The sequence below is a fragment of the Dromiciops gliroides genome, chromosome 1 (assembly GCF_019393635.1).
Source record: "Dromiciops gliroides isolate mDroGli1 chromosome 1, mDroGli1.pri, whole genome shotgun sequence".
NCBI classification, from domain to species: Eukaryota; Metazoa; Chordata; class Mammalia; order Microbiotheria; family Microbiotheriidae; genus Dromiciops; species Dromiciops gliroides.
Window position 1 is genome coordinate 45,838,004 of NC_057861.1, and position 21,008 is coordinate 45,859,011.

Sequence of the window (21,008 nt, forward strand, 5' to 3'; positions counted from 1 at the left end):
TTCTGATCAATGTGATGGGCCTCTGCTATATAAAAACTTTCTTTTTAAAAAAATTAGAAAAAGTAAGAGGAGATAAAATTTGTCAGTGATTTTGCACTTTTAAAGTCATGCTATAATTGCAGATAGCTTAAAAGAGCCTATCATTTTTTTGCCAAAATGATACATTCAGGTTACAATGTTTTTTTAAAAATAATTTTAAAACTTAAACATTAATTTTCAGGAAATATTAATAAAGTATATACCCCATGATTTGTTTGTTATCTTTTAAAATATTAAGATAATGATAATAACAAATGGTGAGTCAAAACTACGTCAAGATAAGATAAAACTTACTTCAGTTGTTTTTGAAATAATGGAAATTTAGAAAATATTTCTGAGGATTATTTGTACAGGAGGAAAATATTACAACAAACTTGCTTTCAAAGAGTTAGCGGAAATGACTTTTTTTCCTCGATCCTGGGTTAGAAATGCAGCAGACAGGGGCATCTAGGTGGCGCAGTGGATAGAGCACCGGCCTGGAGTCAGGAGTATCTGAGTTCAGATCTGGCCTCAGACACTTAACACTTACTAGCTGTGTGACCCTGGGCAAGTCACTTAACCCCAATTGCCTCACTAAAAAAAAAAAAAAAAGAAAAAAGAAATGCAGCAGACAATCATTGCTGCTTGACATGAAATCTCTAATTTGATACATTTCTGACCTGGGACCCCCTTGAGGGGACCCCTTAAGCAGTCTGGTAGATAAATCCCTAAGATTTCTCTTTGATTCTTATTGCTTTGAGGCTTGCAAGAAAGGCTGAGAGAAAGGCTGCCTTGGGACTATTCCATTTTATTACTATTATTATTATCAATAATAATATTTATACGACACTTTAAATTTTCAATCTCATTTGAGCCTCACAACAACCCTGTTAGGTAGATTCTATTATTATCTCCATTTTGCAGATGAGGAAACTGAGGCATGTGGCAATTAAGTTACTTACCAAAGGTCATACAGCTAGTGAGGTCTTCCTGACTTCAGGTCCAGTGCTCTATCTACTATATCACTTAACTGCCTTTGTATCACCAAATTATAATGTTGATAAGGATAAGAATACTCACTGTGATCTATGATTTCACCAATATTAAAGTTCCCTCAGATAATGCAGATTGGAACCCCTCTAAGATCTGACCATCATGTGCAACTCTTGTCCATTATCTCTCACGAGTTTGATAGTTTTTTTTTTCTGGGGGGAGTCCATCCAATTTGCTTCTCTTGGTATCCAAAGGTGACAATGGAACACTAGCCATTCACTTGTCATCTTTCCCCTTGCCATCTTTTCTTTCTTTTTTTTGTTTATTTTTTATCATAAAGTATTTTATTATTTTCTAGTTACATGTAAAGATAGTTTTCAACATTTGTTTTCATAAGATTTTTAGTTCCAAATTTTTCTCCCTCCCTTCCTTTCCTTCCCCCTCCCCAAGACAGAAAGCAATCTGATATAGGTTATATATGTACAATCACATTAAACATATTTCTGCATTAGTCATGTAAAAGAAGAATCAGAACACAAGGGAAAGACCTCAAAAAAGAAAAAAAAAGACAACCAAAAAGTAGAAACAGCATAGTTCATTCTGCATTCAGAATCCACAGTTCTTTTTTTCTGGATGTGGAGAACATTTTTTATCATGAGTTCTTTGGAATTGTCTTGGATCATTGTATTGCTGAGAAGAGCCAAGTCTGTCACAGTTGATCATTACACAATGTTGTTGTTACTGTGTACAGTGTTCTCCTGGTTCTGCTCACTTCACTCAGCATCAGTTCACTTTAGTCTTTCCAGGTTTTTCTGAAATCTGCCTGCTCATCATTTCTTATAGCACAACAGTATTCCATTACATTCATATGCCACAACTTGTTCAGTCATTCCCCAATTGATGGGCATTCCCTTGATTTCCAATTCTTTTGCCACATCTTTTCTATCTTAAATTTCCCTGATGACATTTCTTTTATTCTCAATCTTCTTTGAAGTCCCTCAGTGGTTATATGTTGCAGATTACTCATACCCATTGTACATTTCTCAATTGTCCTCCATATTGGAACTTTTAATACTTCAGAGACTCTTATATTCCATGTCTTACTGCCATACATTAACATTTATAAGGATGTGGGTACTAAAAAGATGAGCCTTTGTTTCCGTGGGAAGCTTGGGGTCATTAAAAGGAGTTTTTTACAATTTCCCAAAGACAACCCATCCCAAACAGTAAAGGAATGATTCATAAAAACTTAACATCTTAATAGACGTCACCATACCAAACATTCATTGTCTCCAAACTACTTGGTATGAAAACCTTTCAAAATATAGAGACCGTGAAGAAGAGATCAGAATCCCCTGGCAACAAGATAGTTTCTCTGGGTCTCAGTTGTTTTACTTGTAAAATGAAGAGGAGGGCTGGAGTAGGTGGTCTCTGATATCTGTCATTCTATCTGCTGGTGGAGTTGAACTGAGGATACTTGTGGTTAACTTACAGATATTGAGTTTATAGCCTAATACTTTTATTAAGCTACAAAAGTTGTTATTTTATCTCTTTCTGCAACGGTTTATAGAATATTAAATAGAAAAGAGCAATAGTACATTGGTAGTTATCTGAAGACTTTCTTTCACAACGCAATAAAAAAAGGTGAAAAGAATAAGATGATTATAATTGGCATGGGGATGTAAAGAGCTTGGCTCAAGACAGGAAATATTGCGTTTAAAGCTCTGCCTCTGATGAATTCTGCCTGGCACATAGTAGAGACTTAATAAATAAATACTAACCACCTGCAGAAGAGGTGTTGATTTGCATTAGTAAGAGGGAGTTTTCTCCAGGGGAGTTCACCATACCAATGAATTCACAAGTCTGTCCAAAAAAGTCATCCTGCCAGTTGGACAAACATTTATTAAGCTCCTGCTATTTACCAGGTGTTCTGTTGAGTGCTGGGGTTATAAAGATAAAAATGATAGTCCCTACCCTCAAGGAGTTTACATACCACTAGGAGATACATGCACAATTTATGATTGTTATTATTAATAATAGTAGTTGACATTTACACAGAGTTTGTTAAGATTTTTTAATTTTAATTTTATTTTGCAGGGCAATGAAGGTTAAGTGACTTGCCCAGGGTCACACAGCTAGTGTCAAGTGTCTGAGGTTGGATTTGAACTCAGGTCCTCCTGAATCCAAGGCCAGTGAGTTTGTTAAGATTTAAAAATCATTGAGCCCCTTGGGGGCAGCTAGGTGGCGCAGTGGATAGAGCACTGGCCCTGGAGTCAGGAGGACCTGAGTTCAAATCCGGCCTCAGACACTTAACACTTACTAGCTGTGTGACCCTGGGCAAGTCACTTAACCCCAATTGCCTCACTAAAAAATAAAAAAAAAAATAAAAAAAAATCATTGAGTCCCTACTGTGTGCACATCCCACTACTGGACATTGAAGATACACTGAGAGAGGTATTGTGGTGTGGGAGAGAGAGCATGACTCAGGAGTCAGTTCAGATTCCGTCTCTGCTATTTATTTGACCTTCCATATCATTATACTTCCCTGGGTCTCAGTTTCCTCATTTGTAAAATGTGTGTGTAGGTGGCACTAGGTGGCTTCTGAGATGTTTAAATAAAATGATAATAATAACCAGAGTCCACATTTCAAAATGAAATGCATTTTTATAAAGTGCTTTCTTTAAAAAAATTTTTTTCTTAAAATTTATTTAGAATTCCCCCCACCTTACATGTAAAAACAAGTTGTAACATCGATTTTTAAAACTTTGTGTTCCAAATTCTCTTCCTTCCTCCCTATCCCCCCTTTAAGAACTCAAGCAATTCAATATAAGTTATACATGTGCAGTCGTGCAAAACATAGCAGACAAAAAAACTTTAGAAAAAGGAACTAACAACAACGAAATAGACTTCCATCTGTATTCAGGTACCACCAGTTCTTTCTTTGTAGATGGATTGCATTTTTTCATAAGTCCTTCAGAGTTATCTTGGATCACTGCACCGCTGAAAATAACTAAGTCATTCGCAGCAGATCATCTCACAATATTGCTGTTAAGGGGCAGCTAGGTGGCGCAGTGGATAGAGCATCGGCCCTGGAGTCAGGAGTACCTGAGTTAAAATCCGGCCTCAGACACTTAACACTTACTAGCTGTGTGACCCTGGGCAAGTCACTTAACCCCAATTGCCTCACTAAAAAAACAAAAACAAAAACAATATTGCTGTTATTTTGTATACAGTACATTTCACTTTGCATCAGCTCATGTAAGTCTATAAAGTGCTTCACAACAATCTCGGGAAGTGGGTAAAGCAAATTTTATTATAAAGATTGTCCAGAGTAGGAAACTGAAGTCCAGAAGGAAGCATGTGTCTAGATAGCTTTACATCTATGGGTCTAGGGTCTTTTTACGTTTGTGTGCCCCAATTTGCTAAAAGACCTTGGAGGTCTCTTGGGTGCTAGCATCTGATGAAGAAAACGTCATCGGCTGCTCATCCCGCGCCCTCACGCCTGCGCTCTCCGGTCAGGGCAGCTCCCCCTGAGATCCGCCCCCTCTCTTCTGCGCCTGCGCTCTCCTGTTTGGGCAATTCCTGCTGAGACCCGCCCTGACCCGAGTGAGGGGGCGGGTCTGGGCAGGAGCTGACAACTCCGTCTGCGCCTGCGCTCTCCCTGGTCTTTTACGGCCGCCGGAAAGAAGCTCTGCCTTCCGCTGCGGCTTCGAAGGGCTTGGTGAGTCTCCCCAGCCCCCAGCTGTCCTGCGTCAACCGGCCCCGTCCCCGTGCGAGGCCAGGTGGGGTTTTCACGGGTCGGAGTCTCGGAAGGCCGAGGCCGCTGGACTCCCGCCCCGTCTGTGCTGGGCTGCTCCGGCCAGCCGCTGCCCTTCTCTGGGCCTCCTCCAGATGGAGGGCTCGCACCGGGTGATCTCCAAGCACCTCCTGGGCTTTCGCTCCCGGCCACTCCCCAGCCCTGCCCGGGAGACCAAGGCCAGGGCGGGGGGGGGGGGGGGGCTGTCGGAGGGTGGGGGGAGGAACCGGGGGTGGAGGTGGAGGTCACGTCCGGTTTGTAGAGGCCATTCGTAGGCCCATCAGTTGGGGTTTGGGGGGTAGGGAAGGGTCCTACAAAGGTCAGCATTCCTAGGGTCTTAACATTAGAGTCAGAAGTGATCTCACGGAGGTTATCGAGACCACCTCTCCTTATTTTACAGACGAAGAAACAGACCCAGAGAGGTTAAGGGACTTATCCAAGGTCACACCGGAAGGACAGAGCAGGGCCAACATTTTAATCCGGGGTTGGGTGAGAGTTCAAATCCTGCCTCAGACATTTACTTGCTGGGAGATGTAGGCAAGTCTCTTAAGCTTTCTGTGCCTCAGTTTCTTCATCTGTAAAATGGGATAGGAATAGCACCTACTGCTCTCCAGGGTTGTTGTGAGGCTCAAATGAGATGATATTTTGTAAAGCACCGTTATCATTATTATTGTTATTATCATTTTATTATTATTATTATTGCAGGGCAGTGAGGGTTAAGTGACTTGCCTAAGGTCACACAGCTAGTATCAAGTGTCTGAGGCTGAATTTGAACTCGGGTCCTCCTGAATTCAGGGCCAGTGCTCTATCCACTGCACCACCTAGCTGCCCCCGAGATAATATTTTGTAAAGCACCATTATTGTTATTGTCGTTGTTATTATTTATCATGCCTCCAAGGACTTGTGATTCATCTTGAACTGATCCGACATTTGTGTGTATCCCTTTATAGAGAGTATTTTGAGTAGCGATGAGGCTGGAAGAAAAGTCATTCCCATTGGCTTTGAGCCTCTTTAGACTTAGCTAGGTTGGTCTTTTAACCACAGACATACAGTGCACCTGCCCCCAGCCCCACAGTGTAAGCCTGTCCAGCCAGGGAGGACTAGCCATCGAGTTCTGTTGGCATGGCTTTTGAGAGCTCAAAGGCATCTCCACACCACCATCGATGGCCATAATGATGCTAACCACATCTCACATTTCACAAAACGACGTGCTTTCTTTACAGTCATCTTGGGAAGGGGCAGCTAGGTGTTGCAGTGGATAAAGCACTGGCCCTGGATTCAGGAGGATCTGAGTTCAAGTACGGCCTCAGACACTTGACACTTAATAGGTCTATGACCCTGGGCAAGTCACTTAACCCTCATTGTCCCAGAAAAAAACCAAAAAAAATCCAAAACAATAATCCTGGGAAGTAGATAATCATTTAATAGAGCCGGCATTTATAGGATTTTACAAAACCCTTTATGTATGGTATCTCATTTGATCCTTACAACAACCCTGGGAAGTAGGTGCTGTTATTTTCCCTATTTAACAGATGAGGAAATTGAGACAGAGAAGAGTTAAGGTGTTAATTCTTGGTTCAGTTGCCGGCCCCCCCCCCCCCCGTCACATGGCTAGTGAGTGTCTGAGGCAGGCTTTGATATCAAGTCTTGCTGACTTAACATCCTGTATTCTTTACACGGCATCACCTACAGGTAGCATAGTAGTTACATATTACAGAAAGATGTATATGGATAGATAGTGCTTTATGTGGGAATTTAAGTGAGGCTCAGTATGAGGCAACAGTTTGCCTTGACAACCCTAAGTGAGTTCATTGAGAGGCAAAAGTGTCCAGAATTCAGTTCAGATCCATGTGCTAAGCTTTTATTAAACACATACTGTGTTTACTTCTAGAGGTTGGGGATACAAAGACAAGGATATAGTCCTGCTCTAGTCAGTCCATATTTGTACCATTGTGTCCCCAATATTCTGGGACCACTTTTGGCAAATTGACTCAAACTATTCCAGGTGGCTTCCCCCTAAATACCTCTAGGGATATGAGTGTTAGGTCATATCCCTAACACTCTTAAGTGCCTCCCACTAAAAAAATTACAGAAACTTGTAACAAGTGGGAACATATCCAAAGAAAGTGACTGTGGCAGTGAGGGAGCTAGAGGAAGGAGGCGGGCATGTTTGGTCTGGAAAAGAGAAGACATGGGGTTGGTGGAATAGCTGATTTTGAGCATACAGAGAGAAAGGATGAGGTGGCTGGAGAGCTGGTATTAAATCTGGGACAACCAGCTTTTGTTCATATCTGGCCTCTACGACTAGCTGTGTGATCCCAGGAAATCCTCTCCCTTCTGGGTGCCCCACCTAATTCTCTGGGACTTACTACTAAGTCTAAGGCTGGCTTGGGCTGCAGTCTGAATTGGTGGAGGCAGTTCAGTAATGTTGCTCACATGAACTGGTCCTTTGTGTATTTGTGTCATGTGAGAGAGGGGATTAGACTTGTTCTTTTTGGCCCTTGTCATTCTGTCAAAGAGGGGGGCCAAAGTCTCATAGTGGCAGATTTAGAGTCATTGGGAGCTGTCCAAAAGAAGTCGGGCTTTCTATTTGGAAGGTAATATATTCCCCACATGTAGATCTTGAGTAGAGGCCAGATGACCATTTGCCATATATGATGTCCTGGGGAGGCTTGCTTAGGAATGGGTTGGACTAGATGACCATTTAGCCTGTGATTCTGTGGATGGGATTGGTTTCCCGTCATATCTGGCATTAATGAGAGAGCTGGAGCTAGAATTCAGGCATCTCACTCCCAGCTCAGGGCTCTTTCTCTTATACTATTACTTCTCCCCTGTCAAGGTTGTTCCTACCACCTCGAGGCCATGGATGCACGGTTCACGAGGGGAAAGTCGGCTATCCTGGAGCGGTCACTAGTGAGGCCCAAGACGGAGGTGAGCCTGAGTGCCTTCTCCCTGCTGTTCTCGGAGCTGGTTCAGTATTGCCAGAATCGTGTGTACTCTGTGGCAGAGCTGCAGGCACGGCTGGCAGAACTGGGTCAGCAGGTAGGCGCCCGGGTGCTGGATGGCCTGGCCACACGGGAGAAGGGCGGCCGACGGGAGACCCGAGTACTGGGTGCACTGCTATTTGTCAAGGGTGCAGTGTGGAGAGCACTCTTTGGCAAGGAGGCAGACAAGCTGGAACAAGCCAATGATGATGACAAGACCTACTACATCATCGAGCGTGAACCACTCATCAACACCTACATCTCTGTGCCCAAGGAGAACAGCACACTCAACTGTGCCAGCTTCACAGCAGGTGTAGTTGAAGCTGTACTCACCCACAGTGGCTTCCCTGCCAAGGTCACTGCCCACTGGCACAAGGGTACCACCCTCATGATCAAGTTCGATGAGGCTGTCATTGCCCGGGACCGAGCCCTGGATGGCCGCTGAGCCAAGGACAGACTTGGGAAGGAGAGGGCCAGGCCCCTCTTGGTATCTATGAGCCATGGTCCTTTGTACCCCTGTATTGTACCTATTGCCAGATGACCAACTCCCCTCCTCCCCACGATGTGAACCCTCATCAACTTTCCTGGTTCTGACTCTCTCTGGGTTCAGTTACCAGGCCTTGTCTGTCTATAGTTTCTGGTGCCAGGGGGGTATGCTCCCTGGAGTGCTCAGGGACAAGGAGCTCAAGTTCTTGATCAGGCTAATCTCCAGAGTCTGGGTGGGGCCTGTTTTTATTTTTTTATTTTTAATTTTTCTTTTGTGTCATCTCCTGGATGGTATGGGGATTAGAGGGGGTGGGAATGGGGAGGGTCCAGTTCTTATCACCCTGGGTTTCCTTAACCCATGACTGTTTTCTTGGGGAACTCAGTGTAGGGGCTTCTGTACATTGTCAATTGAAATGAGACCAGCCAGGGAAGACAGGCAGTTTCCCTTGAAGAAATTCTGGTATCCTCTTGTCTGGACCCTCATCTGCTTCCTGGATTGGGGCAGGGTCCCACAGGGTTCTATCCCATGACACACTGGCTGGGGACCAGAAGCTGAGCTGTCCCAGTGGTTCCTACTCTTGCTTGAGTAGGGGCAGTTCCCTTGATCAGCCCCATACCTGGCCATTTAGTATACAGTCAGAGGCAGAAGGTTTGGGTTTCTATCATAGTTCTTTGGTAAGAATATGGTCAAATGTTTAATCTCTGTCCAGCCCCAGGATTCCTTGGTCTTTTCTCAGTTTCTGCCCCTTTCCCCTTCACCCATCTAAGTCTTGGGTGATAGTTCAGTCCTCATGATCTCTTTTGGGGCTCTGAAGACAGTGAATTGCTGCTTAGAACAGTGTGATTCTCATTAAAGCTAAGTGTTCTTGAAGATAATCTGTTGTCCTTTTCTTTCTTTGGTCAGAGCTCCCCATGCCTCCCCATGGCTCCTGTCTTCTCTTCTTTTCCTGCCCTTCTCTCTGTTCTTGGATGCTTTATTTCCTGAGATCTGAGCCTGAGAGCTCAGGGATGGAGTTCCAGCCCAGATTCCGGGTGGGCATGGGTCATGTGGGTGGGAAGAGGGGCTCAGCCATCTCTTGTGCTTGTTGTGCTATAGGTGAGTTTGCCTTGGGGAGTATTAGATGGCTAGAGATGTGAACTTAGCCAAGAGCTGAGGGCCACAAAACCTTTTTTGGGCACCCAGATTGTGATGCCAAACTGACCACCCTTTGGGGAGAATCACTTAGGCTGAACCTTGGTCTTCTCAGAGTTCACAGGCTGAGCCAGAGAGATAGCCAGAGGACATAGACCTTCTGCTGTCTATATTGTAGTCACTGCCAGGAAGCAAGCGGGTGAGCTCATGATGTGGAGGACCTCGGTTGGAATCCTCGCTCTGCTGCTTTCTCACTTTGTGACTTTGGACCCATCCCTTTCCCTCCCTGGACCTCACATCAGTAAAATGAAAGGGTTGAGGGGCAGCTAGGTGGCACAGTGGATAGAGCACTGGCCCTGGATTCAGGAGGACCTGAGTTCGGATCCGGCCTCAGACACTTGACACTTACTAGCTATGTGACCCTGGGCAAGTCACTTAACCTCAATTGCCTCACCAAAAAAAAAAAAAAAGAAAGGGTTGAAGTAGATGATCTCTGAGCCCCTGTCCCACTTTAAATCCTATGACTCATCATTCTGTTTATGCTTAATTTCCCAAACTAGTTGTATGAAAAGGACATGCCTGGATTAAAGACTTCTGTTATCATTTGAAGAACTTCACAACTGGAAGGGGTTTTTGAAATACCATCTAGATTTTTAAAAACTCCCAAACTATAGCTTCTCAAGGAACCCTCCTGACCCCACGATGAAAGTCTTCCACGTAACAAAGAAATGTAATGAATCAAAACAAACCAACACAGTAGCCGTGTCTGACCAATTATGTCTTGTTCTGTACAAGTCCACTGCCTCTGTGCCAGAGGAGGGAGGCCCGGAAGGATGTTTTAGTCTAGGTCCTTTGGAGTCGGGTGATTCCATTCAGTTCAGTTCAATAAGCATTTATTAAACATTTATTAAAAATCTTTGTGCCAGGTACTGTGACAAGCTTGGCACAAAGACAGACAAGGAATAACCCTTACTCTCAAGGAGCTAACAGTCATCTTGTTAGTGGTGGAGTGGAGGAAATGGCGTACGTAGATAATTGAGTACAAAATATGTACAAAAATACAAGGCAATTTTGGGGAGGTTGGGAGAGACTCAAACAACTGAGTGAACCAGGAAAAACCTCTGGTAGAAGGTGCCACTAGAGCAGAGTCTTAAAGGAATCGAGCAGTTTTAAGAGGTAGAGGTGTGGAAGTGGAGGTGGGATGGCTGAAGGCCAGCTTTACACCATAGATGGTGAGAAAAACCCAGAAGGCTTCTGCTTACAGGAAAACTGAGAAGAACTGGGCCTCCCTGATGAGTGGTGGGCTGCTGTCGACCTTGACTGGGAACACAGTTCTCTTGAGAGAAGAACAATGTGAGGCTGGCCCCATTCTTTGACCCATTGGGGTAGAGTGGGAGGAAAGGAAGAGTGAGGACAAAGTCGGCCTTCCCTGGCATACCTTGGAAACTCTCTGAGAATCTTTGGTGGGTGAGAAAGCAGGTAAGAAGGAACATCTGGACATTCTGGGATGAAAGGCTGAGAATTTAGGGAAGGTTGGGACTGGAGATCTTGGCCCTTCCTTCAACCTCTGGGAAAGTGGGTGCTGGGAGGAGGGTCATCTTTCCCTCCTAGCTCAGGGAAGGCACTGGAGACTGGAGGTTTGGGTCCTAGTTCAGGAGTAAAAGGCCTGGAGTAGGGGGAGAGAGCCAAGGGCATGGGAGTGTTTGGGCTTAGGGGGGGAATTCCTGTTCTTCTTGATGAGAAATAATAAATACTATTATCATCTCCCCCATCACCATTGTCACTATTAACATCACCAACACCATGCCATGTCACAGCTAAAGCTGGGTGCTAGCCTCAGGTTGTAGGCCTTGGACCATTGTCAGTGGTCAGCATGTGGCTAGCTTCTCACATATCCAGCTGTCCTGTTGCCCCCGGCAGTTGGCATCATTCCAACGACCATTGATGCCACGCATTGCCACGCAGTCCTCCCCCTGACCCTGGTTGTTGGGCTCTCCTGGGCTCCAGTTGCTGAAAAGCAGATAATTTCCAGAGACACACACACACACACACACACACAGATTGCAATTGTGCTATGGCCCTGGCTTTGAGCTTCCATTCCATCCCACCTCCTTGGATCTTCCCCTGACTCACCTGTAGCCCAGGGGACTCCCATCCATCCATATGAACTCGCCCTCTATGTCCAGGTCCCGGAGGCCAATCCAGGAACCCTTCTTGTTGGACTTCTGGGTTAAGAAGATCTGAAATAAAGTCAAACAATTGTTTAGAGCCCCCAAAGGTAAGGGGCCAGGATGCCTGGGTCCCTAGGCTTGCCTCCTTTAGGGCACATCACCTGCACCATTAGACATCCCTTTTACAGACCTTTCTCCTCAACCCTTTCCCCTAAGTAGAGCCACTTCATTCTTTTCTTTCTTTTTTTTTTTTTTGTGAGGCACTTGGGGTTAAGTGACTTACCCAGGGTCACACAGCTAGTAAGTGTTAAGTGTCTGAAGCTAGATTTGAACTCAGGTCCTCCTGAACCGAGGGCTGGTGCTTTATCCACTGTGCCACCTAGCTTCCTGAGCCACTTCATTCTAACCCCATCAGTATAGCTCCCTGAAAAGGGAGGGAAGCATCCCTGGAGCTTCTTCCCAGGGTTAGGCCCTTAGTCCCTACTAAAACCTGCATCCTTGGAGGGATCCACCCAGCTCACTCACTTCCCTTTTTCAGTTCAGCTCAGGCTCCTTTGGATCCCAGACCCTGTGATGTCCTACCTGCTCCTCTTTGCTTTTGATGCTGACCAGCCGGCCTTGAAGGTTGACGCAGGCAAACTTGGCTTGGGACCATGTCTTGGGCTCCTTTCCAAAAAAGTAGCATTTTTTCTCGAACAGTTGCCAGTCTTCTGGGCAATTTGTGCAGACAGAGCCTATAGCAAGAGAAAGGCAAACAAAGGTCAGGGTAGAGGAAGCTTCCAGATACTGCTCATGGCCACCAGAATTTTTTCTTGTGAGCAAATGAAGCTTAAGATAAGGAGAGAAGCATAGAATCTTATAATTGGAAAGGATCTTCAAGACCATCGCCATCATCACGCCCGTCACCACCACTTGTCGCCATTAATACCCTTACTTCCACTGTCATTACCACTCTCACCATCATTGTTATCATTCTCTCCATCACCATTGCCACTATTAACATCACCACCACCATTGCTGTCATCACCAACCTTCATCACTGCCACCATCAGCATTGTCTTTATTATTTCTGCCACCACTGGCATCACTGATGCCATTACCATTATAACTACCATCATCACCACCGATCTCACTGCCAACATCACCAATAGTACCGCCACCGTCCTTTCAATCCCTTTACCATCACCATCACCAGCATCATTAGGACTCCCCCACCATATCATGATCCGTTGTCTCTATTAACATCACCAACATTGTCGTGACTATGAATGCCACTAACATTATTCTTTGTTCTCAGTTTCTCACCCTCGGTTGGCATGGCTGTGTGGTCTTCAAGTCTGTCCGGTCCTTGGGAGAGCTGAGAAGTTGTGGAGTTTGGGGAGGGGGAAGAGGGGAGAACTCTCCATCCTAGGCAGAGGAGCCATCGCCATCATTACCATTACCATCACCAGCACCAATTCCTACCATCATCACTACCATTTCCACTAAAGTATTAAGTGTGGATGAATTTGTTTGGACAGTGACTAGATAATCCCTTGTTGGGGAGGCTGAAGAGGTGATCCCTATCTTGAGAGGGGGTTTGGATTAGAAACCGTGGCAGGTTCTGAGATCTATGGGTAAGGAGAAAAGCAGAGTGAGGTGTGGTAGAAAATGAGAAAGGAAGATAGAAAAGGGAAATACTGTGGATGAATCCAGAAAGGCTGAAGGGTCAAGGTGAGGATTCGGCCTCACTCCTCAAGGTCTGGGGAGTCTTTTGGGTCTGATTACTCAGCTTCGAGGAAAGAGCTACATGGAAGAGTAAGAGGAAACTCTGAATGGGGTGAAGCTTGGAGGGAAGGATCCCACCCTTACTATTTGCCTTCTCACCATTTGCCCTTTGGAATTCAGTCCAAAGCTTCTCGATCTCTTCCTGCAGTTTTTCCCGAGCCTGAGTAGCAGAATTCTTCTCGTTCAGCACTGTGGATATTAGGGACATTGGGGATGGGAGAACAGCCTTCAGGATTGACATCTTTCTGGGGTCAAGTTCATATTTCCATTCCCCCTTCACCCTTTTCTGTCCTTTTCCTTCAGGACTTGGTCTTGTGTTCCTACAGGCCTCTCTTCCCACAACCCTCCTCTATTCCCCCTTCTCACCCTGGGACTTGAAGGTTCTGCTGTCTTCTTCAAGTCTGTCCAGTTGTTGAGAGGCCTGAGAGGCTGGGGTTGGGGGACAGGAATGGGGAGGATTGTCATATCTTGGGCAAGGGATAACCCACAAAACCACCATCCCTCGGGACCTCCATCCCTCATATCCCTCAGGACAATGTCCCCTCATATTTCTCATCTCCAAGGGCTCCCTCCCTCATATTTTATGTTCCTTAGGGTCCTCATTTCCCACACCCCTTGCTCCTGATCTTCTATATTCCCCCAGTGACTATATTATCCACGTTCCTATTTGACATCCTCCATGTCTTTAAGTCCTGAGATTTTAGGGCTATCTATTTAGCTGGTAGTCCCTCCAGGGTCTGACTTTTGAAGAACAGGGTCAGTTTGTGGGGCCAAACTATCCTGGGTAGAGGGCCTGTGTGTTTCCCTGTCCCCAGTTTCTTCTCCTGTGATCTTCTGTGGATCCCTAGGTGGATTCCTGAACAATTTCTCTGGATTGACTCATGGTCCCTCTCTTCTCCAGAGTTGATGCCTCTGGGCCTCTGCTATTCTACACCTTTGTCCCACCCCCATTGAAAGACTGAACCCACCAAGCTGTTGTTAGATTTGGGGGCCCAGAGGCATAAAGTCCCAATCAAGGAGTCTTGGGGAAAGCTCAGGTGTTTGCCTTCCCTACCAAGGAAGGCAAAGATTCCTCATACTTTGTCCTCAGCAACAGGCCACCCTCCCATCATGGAGCTCTCTCACCTTGAGATTTCAGGGTTGTTTGGTCTGCCTGGAGTTTGTTCAGGGCCTTGGAGAGCTGAGGGACTTCGAGGGAAAAGTGAGAACAAGGTTGGTCTTGGGATGGATGCTGCCTTCAGAGAGGTCTTTAGTCCTAACTCCCACCCAGGGCTGGGGATTTGAAAGAGACCTCATAGTCCGTCTCTTTACTTGGAAGAGAAATCCCTCTGCCAGCTTTATCACATCTCCAATAAGTGGTCATCTGATCTCTGATGGAAGACCTCCAGAGCGTTTTTTAAGGTGGTCCATTTTAGTTTGAGGCAACCATATTGTTTTTTTTTTTTTGTTGGTTTTTTTAGTGAGGCAATTGGGGTTAAGTGACTTGCCCAGGGTCACACAGCTAGTAAGTATTAAGTGTCTGAATCCGGATTTGAACTCAGGTACTCCTGAATCCAGGGCCAGTGCTCTATCCACTGCACCATCTAGCTGCCCCGAGACAACCATATTGGTTAGGAGACTTTTTCTTATCTATAAAGTCTAAATTTGCCTCTGCAACTTTTAGCTTTCTCTACTGGTTCTGCCTTCTGGGGTCGAGCAGAGTAAGTCTCTTCTTTCTCTATTTGACACCTCTGCAGATACTTGAAGACAGCTCTTAATTTCCCCCATCTCTGGGAGTGGCAGGGCAGAATGACATGTCTTTGTCATACGGGAAAATCAAGGCTTGGAGAGGGGAAGAGACTTTCTCAGGGTCACATGCATGGTGTCTCTACACTGCTCCCTCCCTCAGCCCCCATATGCCATCTCCTCAGCCTGGCATTAATATTGGGATCCTGGCCTTTGAGTTGACAAAGAGCTGTCTCCCCAGTTCTTCCATAAACCCTCAGGGGCTCTGGCTGAGATCCCAGATCACCCATCCTGAGATTTACCATCGTGTTTGAGGTCCCACTGATCCATCTGTAGCCGCTTGATGATAGTCACAATGCCAGAGTCTGTGAGAAGAAAGAGGAGGAAGTCAGGGGTTGGGCCAGAGGAATCATTCCAGAAGATAAGGGGTGGCTGTCATTCTAGGAGACCATGTACCCAAGAAGTCATTTTCTGGTCCTGAGGTGGGCATGTGATTTTTAGGGATAAGGGGTTATTTATAGGTCATTCCTCATAAGGGCATAGAGTTACTCCAGGTTCTACAAGCCTAGGTAAAAGGAACATGAAAAACCCCCCAAACTGAAGAGTCCAGAGACTTGAGTTCTAGTCCAAGCTTTGCCACTAATTAGTCATGTGGCCTTAGATGAGTCATGTTCCTCTCCAGGGCCCTCAGGTTCCCCATCTGCAAAATGTTTTGGTTGTGTGCTCTGCGGTTCTGGGAGGTAGCGGGGATATTAGAAAATAAAAGAGAATCATGGGGTGAGATTGACAGGCAGGACCTCTGGGTCCGGGACTGGGGAGGGGGATATAACATCTTAGGGTCTCATTAGGGCCACATACATACCATTGTTTTTTTTTAAATTAATAAAGTATTTTATTTTTTTTTCCATTACATGTAAAGATAGTTCTCAACCTTTGTTTATACAAGCTTTACAATTTCAGATTTTTCTCCCTCCCTCCCCTCCCTCCCCCCTCCCCTAGACAGCAGATAATCTGATATAGGTTATATTTATATATATATATATATACATATATATACACATAATAACATTAATCCTATTTCTATATTAGTCATGTTATAAGAAAAAAAATCAGACCAATGATGGAAAACCTCAAAATAGAAAAAAAAACAGCAGCATCAAAAACAAAAGAAATAGTATGGTTCATTTAGCATCTATACTCCGCAGTTCTTTTTTTTTTTTCCTGGATTTGGAGATCCTCTTCCATCACGAGTTCCCTGGAACTCTTTTGTGCCATTGCATTGGTGAGAAGAATATAATCCATCACAGTAGATCAACACTCAAACATACATACCATTGTGATATACACAAGACTCCCGAAGCTTCTCAAAGTCCTGGGCTATCTCTTTGACTAGAGGAATGAGAGCAATATGAACGTTCATGTTTTTTACCTCTCCCTCCCCCTGGCCCAGCTTCCTTTCCTACCCCCACCCTCTAAGCCCATGAACCCTTTCCATTGGGTTCTCAGATGAATGGTTTGAAGAATGGGTCCTGGAGTAAGAGGTAGGGGTCAGAGGGCCCTGAATGCAGGGTAGGGCTGGGGAGGTTCTTACACCGAGTTAGGAACAAGAAAAGGAGTGTTCCCCACAGGGCCACGGAGATCAGCAGCACAAAGATGAGGAGAAGTATACTCTTCCCACAGGTCTTCTGGTTGGTCAGCTTAGTGAATCCTGGGAGCCAAGGGAAGAACATAAGAGGAAGAGCTGAAGAGTGGCTTTGGGGAAACATGGTCTAGACATAGTTTTGGGAAGTAAAGCTCTGGCACTCTGTCCTGTGACTTAGCCTGGCACCGGGCCTGCATCTTGGGCCATGGAAGCCCTGACCTCAGCCTCTTTGCTCTTGTGTCCAAAACTCAGGCTTCCTTAGGCAGGTGAAGGGACCCTGAGTGAGGCAGGTAGGCAGGCAGACCATGGAGGACCAATTAGAAAGATTCCTTCAGGATAGAATCCAATTCAGCAAGCATTTGTTAAACTCCTACCACGTGCCAGGCCTTGGCCAATATGGTTTACAGATGAGGAAAGTGCCTTGCTCATGGCAATAGAAGTATTAAATGTCCTGGTAAGATTTGAACCCAAATCCTCTGACTCCATTGGAAAAGACTGTGATGTTGGAGAAGATTGAAGGCAAAAGGAAAAGGGGATGGCAGAGGATGAGATGGGTAGATAGTGCAGACTTTGGGAGATAGTGGAGCATATAAAGGCCTGGTGTATTGTATTGTCTGTGGGGTTACAAAGAGTCAGATATGACCCAGTGACTGAATAACAACAATCTCGGATGTCAGATCCCATACTCTATTGAATCACCCTGTCACCTTGGCCATATGGGCCCCTGCCCTTGAGTTGGAGAGATCCTAATTGTTTGTTCCCTTAGGTGTTGTCTCAGGGCAGAAAGGAACTCAGGGGCTCAGAGGTGAAGAGCTCATGCAGCTACACACCTTCCTTTCCTTCTCTGTCCCCATCCCTGGAACCCCTGTCTCTGGTTCTTCCAATTTCCCTAAATCCCCTGATGTTTTCCCCCAAACCACTTCTTCCCTATTGCCTGCGATTCTGACCCTCCCCTTATTGACTGCTTCCCTATTTGGACCCACTGCTACCCTTCTGTCGCACAGTTAGAATCAGGAAATCAGAGAATGTTAGAATTGGGAAGGACCACAGAGGCCATCTAGTGCAGCCCACACTCAGATAAGCATCTCTGCTATCATCTACCCCCTCTGCTTGGAGACCTCCAGCAAAGGGCCACTCACTACCTCCCAAGGTAGCCCATTCCATTTAGGAATGTCTGTCCCTCTGTTCTCCAACTCCTGGATCTGTCCTTGCCTCTATCTCCCATACCTGAATCTCCCCATTCCCATCTATTTATTTCTGTATCATCTATATCTACAGCCATACCATTGTGATGTTTAAAATCTAATATATGAGGGGGCAGCTAGGTGGTGCAGTGGATAAAGCACCGGCCCTGGATTCAGGAGTTCATGAGTTCAAATCCGGCCTCAGACACTTGACACTTACTAGCTGTGTGACCCTGGGCAAGTCACTTAACCCCCATTGCCCCGCAAAAAAAAAAACCAAAAACAACAACAAAATCTAATATATGTGTCCTTACCTGCCCCCCCCCCCGAAGTGTGGTGGGGGAAAGCTAGCTAAGATTTACTTATAAATTCAGCAACAGTTTAGGCTTTGAGGCATTTGTTAAAGTATATTAGAAGTTAGTATATATATAGAGAGAGCACATGTCTCTGAAAGAATGAAAAAACCCTAGCTCAGATCTATGAGAGAGAGAGAGAGAGAGAGAGCGAGAGCGAGAGAGCACAAACCTTCACCAAGCCTCTCACGCTTCCCAAAAAGTGAGAGTCCCAGTTGGTTCCCTCAGAAGCCCCCTGTCTAACAGGAAGAGGGGTGGTCCCCACACACAGCTCCAAACTAATTGGCTGGTAGCATTCAAGTCCACTGACTGACGTGACCCATGACCCAACCTCTGGGATGCCAAGATGACCCTAGAAAGGTCAAATTCTTTCTTGGCAGGGAGCAGGGGCCCCTGGCTCTCATACCATATATATATATATATATATATATATATATATATATATATATATATAAGAAATCAGATCTATTTATTTCCCTGTTCATTTAGATAGGAATATATGTGTTTGTGTGTGTGTATGAATATATATGTGTATATATATAAATGTAAATCAATGAATAAAAAGAAATATATATGTATATATATATATATATGTATATATATGAAACTGGTTCTCTCTGCCTCACCCAGGTTGGAAGTTAGTGGCCACTCATGAATCTAATCACATTACTGATCAGTATGAGAGCTTTGACCTGCTCTTTTTGTGACTTGAGCTTTTTGCATCCTCTCTAGGCAGCCTTGTGGTCCTTTGCTACTGGGGGTTCACCATATTGGTGTATGACTTAGTATGGACCCTTGATGTCTGTAGCTCAGCACTCCTAAGCTCAGGCTATCCACCATCATCCTCCACCTCCTTAGTAGCAAGGATTACAAGTATGCACTATTCTCACACTCTGCTCACATACATGCTCAGCGCCATTCTCATATTCTGCATCTCTCCATTATTCCCTTTGCCTACCTCTGGAGTCTATGCTACTACTTACTATCTCTGTGACCTTGTGCTGGCCAGGTGACTTAGTGGATAGGGTGATAGACTAGGAGTCAGGAGGTTCTGAGTTCAAATCCTGCCCTTGTATCTTTCATAGGTGTGATACTGGCTAGTCACTTTACCTCTGTCTGCCTCAGCTTCTTAAGCTCTAAAATGAGGACAATAATAGTACCTACCTCACAAGGTTGTTGTGAGGATCAAGTGAGGTAATATTTGTAAAGTGCTTTGCGAATCGCAGTGGGCTATATAAAATGTTTACTACGGAGACAGAGCCTCTATGGGTCTCAGTTTACTTAGTTGCAAAATGAACCAGTTGGACTAGATTACCTCCAAGGATCCTTCCAGCCCTAGTTCTGTGTTCCTGTGACTTCATTTCCCCATCTTTCCAGATCCCAAGCCCTATTCTCTAATATCTCCATTTCCCTGTCTCTCCATTTCCATATTCTAAATTCTCCTCTCCCCATGTGCCTTTGTTCTTGTCATAGGCTCCTAGGGACCAGAGTCTTAGAGATCATTCTAGTAAAAACCTTGCATTTTATGTATGAGGAAACTCAGGTTCAGAGAAGGGATGGGATTCTCAATTCTCTCTTCTCTTCCCCTGCACCCCTCCTAATACTAGCATTATAACAGACAGATGGACTTGGAATCAGAAAAAGCTGGTTTTGAACTCTGCCTCAGATACTAACTCTGTGACCTTGGGCAAATCACTTAACTTCCTTCTGCCTCAGTTTCCTTGTCTGTAAAGTGAAGGAAGTTAGAACTGATGGCAGTCAGTTCCTTCCAACTCTCTTTTCTTTCTTTCTTCTTCTTCTTCTTTTTTTTTTTTTTGCGGGGCATTTGGGGTTAAGTGACTTGCACAGGGTCACACAGCTAGTAAGTGTTAAGTGTGCGAGGTCGGATTTGAACTCAGGTCCTCCTGAATCCAGGGCCGGTGCTCTATTCACTGCGCCACCTAGCTGCCCTTCCTTCCAACTCTCAATCTGTGATCCTTTGATCCTCCCAAGAATCAGAAGATGGGGTACCTGGGGAAGGTCTGATCTAGGCTCAGATAGGTCAGGGAAGATGAGTCTTGAAAGGATGCCATCCCATGGGGCCCTGTCATCTCATACTCTTGCAGCCTTCGGGCTCTAGAAAGCCAGATGAATGCCAAAAGCCTGGGGTTCGCTGTGGGGAGGGGGAAGGCAGGAGCTACAGCTCAGCTCACTTTTAGTCATCTCCAGTATCCCCAGTCCTCCCTGTCCCCTCCCCCACCCCTCCCCTCTCAGTTTGCCCTCACCCTGGCTTCTTGGGGACATCCTGCCGAGTTCCACTTGCTCTGAGCTGCCGTCCCACTTGGCCTCGGGCTCCATCAGAGCTCCCAGAACTACTGCCCAGTTTTGTAGTGGGGGAGAGTGACTGAAGGGAGGAGGGAGGGCGGGGCTTTGCTGGGAAAACCAACCTAAGGCTTCCTCCTTCCTTCTCCTTTTCCTCCTGCACTCACTCTTTCCTAGAAATCCCCAGGATTAGGAAAGAGGAGAAAGCTCAGGGCTCTTTGAGTGCCCTCCTGGATCCTCTCCTCTCCGTTATGCTCATGCAGGCATAGGAGCCCTAAAAGAATTTGGGCTGATCGTCCCCCTGCCCCAATTTTACCCTTCTTTCCAATATTTCTCCTGTGACTGTTGCTGTTAGGGCCAAAGGTGGCAGAGGCACCAATCAGGGTTAGGGTCTTGCAGAGGTGGGAGTGACCTTGCTTAGCTTTCCTTCTACAGGAAATCCCCAACAGGATTTCT

The 21,008-nt window shown here is 45.5% G+C and overlaps 2 protein-coding genes across 3 annotated transcripts; one reads left to right on the forward strand and one right to left on the reverse strand.

Moving 5' to 3' along the window:
• Positions 1 to 4,602: 4,602 nt before the first annotated feature.
• Positions 4,603 to 9,153, forward strand: TRAPPC5 (trafficking protein particle complex subunit 5). The gene is made up of 2 exons (XM_043979171.1): positions 4,603 to 4,732; positions 7,647 to 9,153. Exon 2 carries the CDS (start codon positions 7,670 to 7,672, stop codon positions 8,234 to 8,236), a length of 567 nt encoding a protein of 188 aa, XP_043835106.1. The 5' UTR covers positions 4,603 to 4,732; positions 7,647 to 7,669; the 3' UTR covers positions 8,237 to 9,153.
• Positions 9,154 to 10,170: 1,017 nt separating this feature from the next.
• Positions 10,171 to 20,636, reverse strand: FCER2 (Fc fragment of IgE receptor II). Of its 2 annotated transcripts, XM_043979756.1 has the most exons (11): positions 20,516 to 20,636; positions 16,664 to 16,780; positions 16,405 to 16,461; positions 15,375 to 15,437; positions 14,473 to 14,535; positions 13,714 to 13,776; positions 13,447 to 13,536; positions 12,886 to 12,987; positions 12,163 to 12,314; positions 11,543 to 11,649; positions 10,171 to 11,419 (listed from the first exon to the last, which is right to left on the reverse strand). In XM_043979756.1, the coding sequence occupies exons 1-11, from the start codon at positions 20,586 to 20,588 to the stop codon at positions 11,278 to 11,280; spliced, it is 1,029 nt and encodes a 342-aa protein (XP_043835691.1). In that variant the 5' UTR covers positions 20,589 to 20,636; the 3' UTR covers positions 10,171 to 11,277. The 2 variants fall into 2 exon arrangements, with proteins under 2 accessions (XP_043835691.1, XP_043835690.1); XM_043979755.1 differs by lacking the exon at positions 12,886 to 12,987 and having other exon boundaries at positions 20,516 to 20,614.
• Between the last annotated feature and the right edge of the window lie 372 nt (positions 20,637 to 21,008).

Coding starts and splice junctions, on each gene's coding strand:
- TRAPPC5 (XM_043979171.1), top strand. CDS start 7,670: ATGGATGCACGGTTCACGAGGGGAAAGTCGGCTATCCTGGAGCGGTCA.
- FCER2 (XM_043979756.1), bottom strand. CDS start 20,588: ATGGAGCCCGAGGCCAAGTGGGACGGCAGCTCAGAGCAAGTGGAACTC. Junction 16,781..20,515: donor GATGTCCCCAAGAAGCCAGG/GTGAGGGCAAAC, acceptor CTTGGCTCCCAG/GATTCACTAAGCTGACCAAC. Junction 12,315..12,885: donor CACAGCCATGCCAACCGAGG/GTGAGAAACTGA, acceptor CTCTTGCTATAG/GCTCTGTCTGCACAAATTGC.